A 12,539-nucleotide genomic window follows, 5' to 3' on the forward strand; every position below is an offset into this window, starting at 1 on the left:
ATGTACAAAGATATGTAGTACTTAATCTGCAAATGAGTTAAATCTAAACAAAAATATCACATAATATTTCTTTATAATCTACTCCCAAGTAGCACAAAGCTATATGAAAAACTATCAAGCCAACAATTAAATATCATAAGTAACAAGGAGGGGTCAGGGATAATACTGTTCCCATTTTATAGATAGAAAAAAAAGTGGAATTAAAATAAATAGTTTAATTCACATAGGAATCTAGTACAATTAGAATTAATGATCTATTCAAATTTTCTATTGTCTAACAGAATCAAACGTCATGTTATAGCAGCTGACTGCTTTCAAAAAATAACAGAATAGCTTTGTTTATAAATATAATGTTTAAATTATAACCGGGGATAGGGAAACTCAAGTGACATTAAAGACAAGTAAGGAAGGGTTATTTCAATGAAGCCTTCCTAATCCTTTTAATATTAACTTCACCTTTTTTATTAACCTTTAATATTAACCTTTTTTCAAACCAGAGTTAGTTAGAGCTTGAAATAGCTTATTTTGGGAAGAAAAAAAAAAACCAATAACTTATTAAAAACAAGCTTCCCATTTCTACCTACATGCAAATCAAATAATCTTCACCTTGCTGTTGTTTTCTGATTTCCAAAGCTATGTGCTTAAGTGTTGTTTCCAGGTCTACCTTGCTTCAATGGCTCCTTACCAGCCATTATAAAGCAAAGCACTTTTCACCAGTTTCTACCTACAAAATGGGAACCATAAGGATTACTGACTCCCTCCTTACCTGTCAAAGATTAAAGAAGATCACCTAGACGCTGTTCAAGAGCTTTGAGCTGCTTAGCAGTAATACTAGATGAATAGCAGTTTCAATTTTTATCTTCTCTTGAAGTGATCCATCTAATTCTGTCCAGAAGAACAGAGTATAAATAAGACTTCAAACCAACAAATGGATTGCAATGTAGGATCTCACAGCCTGGAATCCTATATTGCCATTTGTTGCCAAATAGAAAGGAAATTGATGAGCCTAAAGCTCAGTTAGAATTATATCTGTGATTGGGTAGTAATTACCTAGTGTTTTTTTTTAAATATATTTTTAGTTGTAGATATACACAATACCTTTATTATATTTGTTTATTTTTATGTGGTACTGGGAATCAAACACAGTGCCTCATGCATGCTAGGCAAGCGCTCTACCACTGAGCCACAACCCCAGCCCTAATTACCTGTTTTTGAAGCCATATAAAAGTATTTATTTATTAAATGTAAATTATATCAATAAAAATTTTAATGTAGCCATTTCATATCTGTTGCCCATAACTGACAATGCAAAGTTCATGTAAAAGAATAGTGACACATCATTCATAACAGCAGAAAACTGGATGGAAATACATGTCCAAAAATATAACTGGATAAACAAGTCACATTATATCCATATTATAAATACTATGCAGTTGCTAAAAAGAATGAAGTAGTACTACCTGTAAAAATAAGGCTTTTCTCACATTCTAAAGAGTGAAAAAATCCAGTTGCAAAACTAAATAAATATTAATGACACTTTATATGAAACCTAACATCTAAATAAAAGGCTACATACTACTATGGGTACATATTAATGTGTGAAAACAAAAAAAGGTTAGGGTATATACAGATAACCTTCAGTAAAAGGTTTAGGGATTATGGGGAGTCGTCAAGGGAGAATTTTCAACTATATGCCAAGTTGTATGGTGGTTAATTTTATGATAATTTGGCTAGGGTAAGGTGCCCAGGTGCCAGCCAGTCAAAATATTATGAAAGTATTTTATAGGTGTAATTAACACTAAATAACTGAAGGTCTTAAGGGCAAAGACAGAGGTTTCCAGAAGAAAATGCAATTCTGCTATAAAATTGAAACTTAGAAACTTTGAGTTTTCAGTCTTAGATTTTTGACTCAACTACAACATCAACTCTTACCTTAATTTCTAGCCTGCTGGACTGCTGCTGTACACATTTCAGACTGGCTGCCAGCTTCCACAATCAAATGATCCAATTCCTTAAAATAAATCAATTTTTTCCTCTTTCTCTCTTCCTTCTCTCTCTCTTTCTGTTCCTCCTCTCTATTCCTGCCTTCTACCCTTTCTATCTACTGCTAATTTTGCTTCTCAAAAAATCCTAACTAATACAGGTTATTTTTATGTTTCTCCAATGTAAACACATTCATTTCTACTATAATAAAAAAAATATAATTTTTAGAAAACAATTAATCTTGGTCTTCTCCTGTTGTAGTTATTATCCTTGAATAAAAATTTATAAATATATTTCATAATATATTTTTGAACAGTTTTATATAACCTCTTGCTGACATATGCAATGAAAATTATGGAAAGAAATTTACAATTCACTGATGTAAAAACTTCTACTAAGATTTAATTTAGTGGCAATGTTGTAGAAACATAATTTACTCTGAGTTTAGAAAGAATTTGTTTTTGAAAAACAAATACTGAATAAATGATTTAGAAGTCTAAAAGTGCAGAGCTAAACAGATTCAGAAAAAATGAACTCTAGTGTATCCCTACTGTGGCCTCTCTATGGAATAAGAATTTGAAATAAAATGGAATTTTGTAAAAACTAAGCAGTTATCAACAAGAATTCTCCTTAACATAGAATTCAAATGAGTTAAACTTTCTCTCTTGGCTTCTCCAAGAATACATTCCAACTCCAAAATCCCAACATTTTAATTACCTGTCTGAATTCAAAGAAGAGAGAATAAAATACTTGAAGACAATTCAGTAAGCTACTTCTTTCTGCACTGTGATCACAATTTTGGCAACATCAAATACCAACTTTTAAAGTTTAAAAATCTAGATTTGCACATACTGTTTTATCTTCCCGAAAAAGCCATCCAGTTTGGGCACGAGTGAAAGAAATTGATTTGGTTGATAAAGTTGCAGAGTAAATATCGCTGCTCATTAAAATGTCAACCTCTTCTTCTGTTTCCATCTCTGATTCCTAGGGTATTGGTAAAAATTAAATATAAGAATCTAAGTTTATCTAAAGGTTATTAGTGGTACATATGAAAATATCAACACTTACAATGTTACAGATGATAAGGATAGCTTCTAAAAAATATAAAGTTAATATTATTCTAAAAACAATTAGATGTTCAAATTTCATATAAATCTTATCTAAGAAGAATTATGAATTTTTAAAAGATATTCTCATGAAATACATATTCTTACATTGTTAGAGATATGAAATAGAAACAATACAATATTACCCATTTCAGAACTATCTAGATCTGTAGGACAATTTTAAAAGATTACCTTAAGAATTAAAAGACATGAGATAAAATAAAATGCACATATAAAAGATTTCCTTGAAATATAGATGAACCTAGCTTTGGTCAAATATTGTTAATTTGAAAAGTTATCACTGTTATCTGAGTCTTTTAAAAAGTTCTAAGAGAAAGGAAAAGAAAAAAAAAATCTTTTTTCTACTTCTCTCTTTTTGGGCCGCAATATTAGGAATTAAACCCAGGGTTGCTCTGCCACTGAGCTACGCCCCCAGACTTTAACTTATCTTTTCAGAATTAAATCCATATATAATAACACAGCAGTATGTTTTAGACAGCTTTTTTATTACTGTGACCTATTTATTTTTTTTATTTTGAGACAGGCTCTCACTAAGATTACTAAGGCTGGTCTCAAACTTAAGATCTTCCTGACTCAGGCTCCAAAGTCTTTGGGATTACAGGTATATTCCACCATACCCAGCTTTTTCTGTATTTCTTACAGAAAAGAAAGGAATCCATTAATATCAGTCCATGATTTCTAAACTTAAAAAGCGGCCCTTCTTCAGGTTTTATTCTCCATATATTCTCTAGTGCTGGTATTATAAATTAAGCAACAATTATATTTTAGATTAAGAAAGAAATCAAAGAAAGCTTTGTGCCTTTATACTTGGTTCAGGAACAGAAGAATAAGTGATCAAGTACAGAAGAGTAAGAGTGAATATAAGATGAGATTCTATTTCCTAACAGGCCAAGAGACACTTTTAACATTAGGTAAAAACTAGGGTGGCATTTAGGGAATGAGAACTGTCCACAGGGTTAACAATGGCTCTTAGAAGTTCTATTTCTCAACCACCTAATTTTTACATAGATAAGATCCCTTTCTGAATTTTTGAGTCTACAGAACTAAGACAATATCATTTTCTCCAACCTTACAGATAATGGAGCAAAAATCTTGATATCATATCACTAAGTATAACAGCTAAAAGCATATTGCTGGGTAACACAAACTGTTTCTGAACAGTTTTCTAAAGAAAAGCTTTGGATAAAATACATTGAAAAGAACTGTCAAACCATTATACTTCAAATAGATTACTAATTAAATAGAATTTTATATATCAGCTTGGCAACTAACACTACAAAGCACATTGTTATATACAAATTTTACTGTATTTTCAAGTAAACCTTTGGAACAGAATTCTTCTATAAATCAGAGATATCCTAACTACATCATTGAAAAATACCTCCTTTATGGGGCTGGGGTTGTGGCTCAGTGGTAAAATGCCTGCCTAGCACGTGTGAGGCACAGGGTTCGATTCTCCGCACCGCATATAAACAAATAAACTAAAAGTCCATTGACAACTAAAAAAAAAAAAAAAATTAAAAAAAGAAAAATACCTGCTTTTAACTACATTCCTTCAAAATTAATGACGAATTATTATTTATGTATGCACATTAGCATAAACAGAGAGTACAGTACTCCCTCAGCAGCCACAAGGAATTCAATACAGGACCCAGTTTGTATAAAAACAGCATAATTGCATATAATCTATGCATATCCTCCCATCTTTATGTGTTAACACCTGAAACAAATGCAATGTAAATATTTGTTTTGCCATATTGTTTAGGGAATAATGACAAGAAAATAAAGTCTGTACATCAATATCTAAAAGATAAGCAGAGAAAAAGAAGTGGGTAAAGAAAAAATCAGGAAAAATTGGAAAATAGCAACAAGTGGCCAAGAAAATCCAAAGAAAACAAAAATTCCAAAAACCAAAAGCAAATACTTCCAAGAAATTTAATAAAGAGAGAGTTCTAACAAGTACAATGGTTTTAGCAACAGGCTCAAGATGCACATTCTTTAAAATCCCAAGCCTATTTCCTTTTCCAAATGTTCCAGTCCTATCAATGATTCTGCTATCATCCATTCTTCAAGCCAGCTTCACTACACTCAGCCATGTTTCCTCTTATTAATTTACTACACTTGTTATTAGAAATTTCTACAATGGCCATATTAAAAATAGATGTCATAATTTAACTATTCATTGGGCTGGGGATGTGGCTCAAGTGGTAGTGCGCTCGCCTGGCATGCGTGCGGCCCAGGTTCGATCCTCAGCACCACAAACAAACAAAGATGTTGTGTCCACGGAAAACTAAAAAATAAATATTAAAGAAAAAAAAAATTTAACTATTCACTATACTATACTAGTATCTCATCACCTCTCCAATGAATAACTCTAAAATATTCACAAATAATTTCCCTGCCTTTTCCAATTCATCTTGCATGTTAGTTGTGTTAATTTTTTGAGCTCTCATTTAAATGCCATAAGCCTTAATTTTCTTACCTGTAAAATGGAGATACTAACTTATTTGGCAGGTTATGTAAGAAGTTTATGAGGAAAACTGTTAAACATTTGTAATCCTTGAACACTGTCAATTAGCACTTAATATATGGTAGTAATTGATATACACTATTAATGATAATACTATTCATAGCAATGTCTAGCCTTTTATTAGGTCCTTCATAAATATTTGAGGAAGATGAAAAGTAAAATACCCAAGAACAATGCACATGAATTACTTTTTGATTAAAATACCTTAAGAATCTGTGACATTCTCTTGTCAATTGCAGCAGACCCTAAATTATCTGTCTTTTTAAGGCCTTTTTCATTTCATAGGAGAAACCTTCCCTGAAAACAATCTTTCTGTTTCTCTGACTTTACTCATTCTATTTCTCCTATAAGAAATACCCTTTTTTCTTCTCCTTTCATTCTAAATCTTGATTGCATAATGTCAGTTGGGAACCTATTTATTTCAGTAGTACACATACCCCAAAGTAATTAAGATCTTGTAAGTAGATACAGCAATATGAAGGTCTAAACTATGAGATACTGAAGAATGAGCCACAAATGAAAAAATAAGACAAAATAAAAACACCAGTGATGCCCTCCCAACCACCCCTCAAAAAAACAATGTTGACTTAAAATCAATGACCTAGATCCTGGAAAAGCTTTTTTAGAACATAGAAGGAAAAGGGAATAAAAAATAAAGATGATGCATATCGTTTGTAAACATTGGTTGTGAAGCAATACCAACATAAAAAGATGATATACCAGAGGGTATGATAATGCTCAAGGGGAATAGAGAAAGAAAAGGTTAGCCAAAGAATGCAGAAACACCAAGAGAGGGTCCATACTAAGGAGATAAAGAAACTCAGAAACATTAGAAGAAATCAAAGTGATACATAGTAAAACAGCAAAAAGCCAGGCATGGTAGCACATGCCTATAATCCCAGCAGCTTGAGAGGCTGAGGCAGGAGGATGGAGAGTTCAAGCCAAGCTCTGCAAAAGTGAGGCACTAAGCAACTCAGTGAGTCCCTGTCTCCATAAAATACAAAATGGGGTTGGGGGATGTGGCTCAGTGTCAAGGACCCCTGAGATCAATACCCTATACCCCTACCTATACCACAAAAAAAAAAAAAAAAAAAAAGGGAAAAAAAACAGCAGAGGTTCAACAAATGAAAACTACAAATAAGAACTAGAAGAAATCGAAATTCATTGATTGAGGAGATAATCAGTGAATTCTGAGCAAAGAGACTTAATGGATTGGTCAAAATGTAGACCAGATTGTGGGGAGGAAAAAAAAAGGCTAGTTGTAAGGAAATGGAACTTTTGAGAATAAAACAACTCAATTATATCTTATACTTTTAAAGCATTTACAATGGACACTTGGCTAAATACATTTTTTTAACCATTTAGAAAAATATTGATGAGACAACAGCTCACCTCATGGTGTATTCGCTGATAAACTTTCTGTTCATTGTCTAATACAACAAAAGATTCAGAGGGTGCCGCATCCCCATTGAAAATGAAGCTTAAATCCCCTCGTTGGCACTTCATGTCAGTAAAATCTATGAGAGTTGTATCAAGCCTGTGAAAGATACAGGTAGGTGAGAAACTGACAAATAAAACTTCATTAATAATTACACAAGTTTTATGTCTTCTAAACTCAAACTAAGATTCTAATATATTTCAATCTAAACCTATAAGCAAGTTAAATGTAAAATATTTTAGTTTTAAAAACCATTTAAATACATATTCCATTTTATCTACATTTTACTTTTCTGAATACATACTTCATTAACTCATCAAGAAAAAAAGTGTTTCCCTACTACTGAAATATTTTCCTTTGTTTTCTACCATTTCCTTTGTTACAGCTCCTCAAAAAGTTACTTCCACAGGGAAAAACAGTAAAGGAAAAGAGACCAAACATTCTTTAATCCCTTTAAAATGTTACTATCTCAGCGGCGTATTTAAGATGGGTAGAGCAAAATATATGGACTACATTCCTAGATTTAGAAGGACCCTTTTGATCTACACCCATTTTATGCTTAATCATCTGATACTAAACCTTACTTCATCCTTCAACTTTGATCAATCCTTTAACCTACTATAAATCTCTTAACCTACTACCAGATTCAGACTATCAATCTCTTTCCCAGACCACATCTCCACAGCCTGAAAAATATATGGATTGGGCTGAGGATGTGGCTCAAGTGGTAGCGTGCTCGCTTGGCATGCGCAGGGTGCTGGGTTCGATCCTCAGCACCACATAAAAAATAAAATAAAGATGTTGTGTTCACCAAAAACTAAAAAATAAATATTAAAAAATTCTCTCTCTCTCTGTTTAAAAAGAAAAGTATACGGATCAACAAAACAAAAACTTGACATCTCTGAGCTTTCTCATCTAGAAAGAAGTTTATATGAAATGATTCCTTCAAAGTATTTAGTCTAGGTATAGACCCCTAAAACACCCAAATTAATAATCTGGAGATCTGTAGATAAACAAAATTTTATTATTTATATATATATGTGTGTGTGTGTGTGTGTGCTGGATTCATGTTTGTCTACTGGATAGTTTGTTGTTGAATAAAACTAGTTGCTAAAGCAACTATCTTGATTAAAGTCAAGATTTTTGTCTGTAATAGGTCTCAAATGAATAAAATTAATTAAACATATTATAGCATCTTATTTATTTTTAAGTTATTAAGCACATGTAAGCTAGGATTACACGAGGAAAAGTTTCCTCCAAATCTCAATTTTCTTTTACTCAAGGAAAAAAAAATCATATCACCTTACCTGATATTAATACCTTGTTTATATATTTTACATGCGTCAGAAGGCAGAATTCGGGAAAGTAAAGGCACTATATTTAAAAAAACAAAAGGAAAAAAGTAAATTCTGAGACATTTATAAACTTTACAATTAAAAGAAGACTAATATAAACATTTCACTAATTCACCAAATTATAATCATTTCCTTTAAAATGGCATTTTCCGATTAATAATGAATGTAATACACAAAGCATCAAGTGGCTACTACTTAATTGTAATTTCTGTATTATTTACTGTGTCCTTACCTCTCCCACAAACATACAAGAATAGCAGAGTCCATATAAGGTAACTCTTAAATACATACTGAATGGTATTATAGATGAGTAAACAATACACTATGGTAACTAAACCACCCAAATAGTTAAAACAAAGGGATCTGGATCCTAAATGATCTTTTAAATATAACTTGTAAATATAGCAGAAAAGTGATGTGTATAGACACATCATGGAAGCAAGATAGCTGAATATAAGTTTGAATCCCAAACATGTGCCTTGGTTATTTATTCACTGTACAAAATTCGACTATAAAGTGGAATTCATAGTATTTACCTATAGCTTTCTATACTACAATATTGTTTTCTATAACTCATATTTTATCACAAGCTATTCTGACTTTTTTATTATTTACTGGCTATTTGGGGGGAAATAAAAGCTATTATCCTACTTAAATCTGCATCACAGGCTATAAAAAACTACTATGTCAAAATGATGAAAGAAAATGTGAAGCACAAAATTCTTGAAATTCAAACAATAACACATGTATATGCACATATAAGTTTATGTATACTTGTATGTGTTTATAAGCAATAGGTAGTTACTATTATCTACATGTTTAAAAGAAGAAGAAATTGAAGCTCAGGAAACACATATGATATCATGCCAAGCTAAATACTTAGAAAACAGTACTGACTCCAGTTCAAACCTCAGGCTGGAATAGTTCATTTGTCTTCAAACTTGAGATTAAATCCTGGACTAGTTTCTCCAAAAAGTGAATGTAAATAACAAGAGAAAAAGTAAGTATGCTCTACTGTCTCAAAATTAAATTTACCCAGATCTCAATACTGCTTAGCTCTCCCTATTTCTGGTTTCCCTTATACATACATACACCCATACACACACACACACACACACACACACACACACACACACACACACACGGTTTTGATAAAGGGAAGAAACATTCTCAAAGTCTAAAAAAGGCTTAAACATCAAATCTAATAACAGATTACCCCCTGGTTTTTTTTAATGTAAAGCTAAATAGATACCAAAGGGTTAAGTTTTTAGAATTACATATGATATCTTAATTATCAGATACAGTTTTGACGTTCAACAACTAAAATCCTTTTTCTTTAGTGTTGTCTTCTTTTTTTGTTGGTACTGAGAATTGAACACAGGGTGCCCTACCACTGATATACACCCCCAGGTCTTGCTGGTTGCTTAAGGCCTCACTAAATTATTGAGGCTGGTTACAAACTTGCAATCCTCCTGTCTTAGTCACCTGAGGAGCTGAGCCACCACACCCAACTTAAAATCCTTTTCAGCAATGAAACAGATGTGCTGACTTTCATATGTCAAAATCAAGTTCTCAAAGATGATATACTTTTTACAAGTACCTCAGTGGTTATGTCATAAATTTGACTATGCAAAATTTATAATATATTTTAATAACTAAATAAAAATATAAAGCAGGGGTGATTACATGTATTTATATTTCAATTTTTAACAATTTTGTTCAGCAACTGACAATTTTAGAATTCAAACAACTAACATCATGAAGATAATCAGTCAAGGAGCCAACATATTCAAGAGACAACTCAGTTTAGGATCACTGGCAAGACTTGAATCTCTACAGATGAGAAAATTCAGTCTAACTTGGAGATCTTCAAATTTATGGCTGTATTTACTTTTTCATGAACAGGACACAGTAGCATACACTATAAACTCAGATACTCTTAACAGGAGGATTCCAAGTTTGAGGCTAACCTTTGCAACTTAACAAGATTCTATCTCAAATAAAAAGTAATAAATGGGCTGAAGTGTAGCTCTGTAATAAAGTGTCACTGGATTGAATCCCCAGTATTGTAAAAATAATAATAAAAATAAATATACATATACACAGACATTATATAACATACAAAATTATATAAAATGGAATATACCTCATATATTTGTCACTATATGGTTTATTTCTATGATTATTTGGGAGATAAGTATCACTGAGCATTCAAATAATTTTACAATATAAAAGTTAATTCAGATGCTTTTAAAAATATAATAAGCTTATTAAATCCAAATCTTCATGGACTACATTTTTTAAAATTCCTTGCATTAAATTAAAATTCTTTACATTAAATTACTCAAATTTTTAACCCTATCTTTTATTTTAAAAAAATGTTTAAGTAAAATTTCAACCTTAAAAACAATTATGAAAGCTGCTGATCACATTGGTTTAATTATTGCCACAGAGCTTTTAATTATTATTTTCAATGTCATGAAAAATAATTTCCATCAGAACAAGTATCAAAATTGTTGTGATAACATTTCTATAATAATTTTTTTCACTTGTATCTCTGCACAAATAAATATTGTACAATAAAGCAACATACTCTTACCCCAGCTTTGAAAATCCCAGTGAAGTTCTAGATAAAAGTCACCTAGCTGCAAAATGAAATATGAATAATTAACAAATGTACTGTAGTTAACAGTTCTTATACCTGCTTAATATTTTGCTTTAATCTATGACCATTATAAATCTATTTGAATAGAAAATAATAAAAAATCAATTTAAAAAGTTTAAGAACAAAAAAATCAAAACATGATTATTACTTAAAGCATAATAGCACCCATTACTCAATTACAAAGGAAAATGTATACTACTATACATAAGAATATGTTATCACATTTAAATTTGTATGATTATATACTTATCAGCACAACCAAAATAATAATAGGCATTATCATTAAAATAACTAACTTTATTTTTTTTAATTTTCTAGAAACAGCTTTATTGAAAGATAATTGATAAACAAAGAACTGTTCATACTTAATGTGTATAGTTTTCTGAGTTTGGAGATATGCTAAAACCCATTATACCATTATCAAAATAAAAGTAACAAATATATCTATCTTCAGGGAATAAAAACCCTTAACATGAACAAGTTCTACCCCCTTCCTAAATTTTTAAGTGCACATTTTAAACTGTACATTGTATAGCAGAAAAATATTTTGTTATATATCTATGTCATATTTTCTTTATCCATTTGTGTAGCAATGAAGACTGGGTTGCTTCTACATCTTAGCCATTATAAATAATCCTTTGTATAATTTAAAAGGAATCAACATTAAATATTAGATTCTGTTCTTGAGTCTAAAATTTGGATTCACTCACTGGCTTTTCCTTGGTTTGTAGTCAGTTGTCAGTGTCTATATTATGTCACATATCCTGTACCTAGCACAGTATCTGGAACATGACAGACACTCAATGCATATTGAAGGAATGAAGGTAAAAATTGACAAGTAATTTTCAGATCAATTTTCAGGCTTGGAGAAAATTTGAGCAGGCGTCAACCATCCATTCCCATCACTATCTCTTACATTACCTTATAATTGCTTTATAGCACTTTCCCCTATCTAAAATTATTTCATCTGTTTGCTTATTTTTTTTTTTGTCTGTGCTTTTGTTTTTTAAAAATACGGTATTGGAGGAAAAGGACCAAATCAGGGTTTTTTTTTAAATTGTGATATTTCCCAATGCTTAGAACAATGTCCAGCATCTAGTAATAACTCAATAAGGATTTGTTAAATGAATCCTTTTCCTGGTCCCAGAAGCCTGGAGAGAGCAATCCATAGGAAGCAGCTTAGAAGTGAAGAGCTCAGCTTCTTCTGATCCCTCCTTTTCTCTCCATCGCCTTCCCTGACTGGATCCTGGAGTGCTTCACATGATCTGTCCTTGAATGTCCAGTTTTCCCATCTCAGCAGCTGGTGCTGGTCCCCAGTGTCCTTGCTCTCTGGCTTCCACCTCTGTTCCCGATGATGTGGCTGGGAATTGTTGCCTTTGACATGCTGCCACCTCTGCTCCCATTGGCACTGTTGTGGCAGTGGTTCCCTGCCCCGTCCTGT

General features: G+C 31.8%; 1 protein-coding gene across 4 annotated transcripts in view; it reads right to left on the reverse strand.

Annotated features, from left to right (window-relative positions):
• The window catches only part of Ankrd13c (ankyrin repeat domain 13C), a 77,305-nt gene that overhangs the window by 23,015 nt on the left and 41,751 nt on the right, over positions 1–12,539 (reverse strand). For all 4 annotated transcript variants that reach the window (XM_040288849.2, XM_021731062.3, XM_005332346.5 and 1 more), the window contains 4 exons: positions 11,033–11,078; positions 8,386–8,452; positions 7,033–7,177; positions 2,836–2,967 (listed from right to left, as the gene is read on the reverse strand). In XM_040288849.2, coding sequence (XP_040144783.1) covers positions 2,836–2,967; positions 7,033–7,177; positions 8,386–8,452; positions 11,033–11,078 — 390 coding nt within the window. The remainder of the gene's footprint in view (positions 1–2,835; positions 2,968–7,032; positions 7,178–8,385; positions 8,453–11,032; positions 11,079–12,539) is intronic.

This window comes from Ictidomys tridecemlineatus, chromosome 11 (assembly GCF_052094955.1).
Source record: "Ictidomys tridecemlineatus isolate mIctTri1 chromosome 11, mIctTri1.hap1, whole genome shotgun sequence".
In the NCBI taxonomy this organism is placed as follows: Eukaryota; Metazoa; Chordata; class Mammalia; order Rodentia; family Sciuridae; genus Ictidomys; species Ictidomys tridecemlineatus.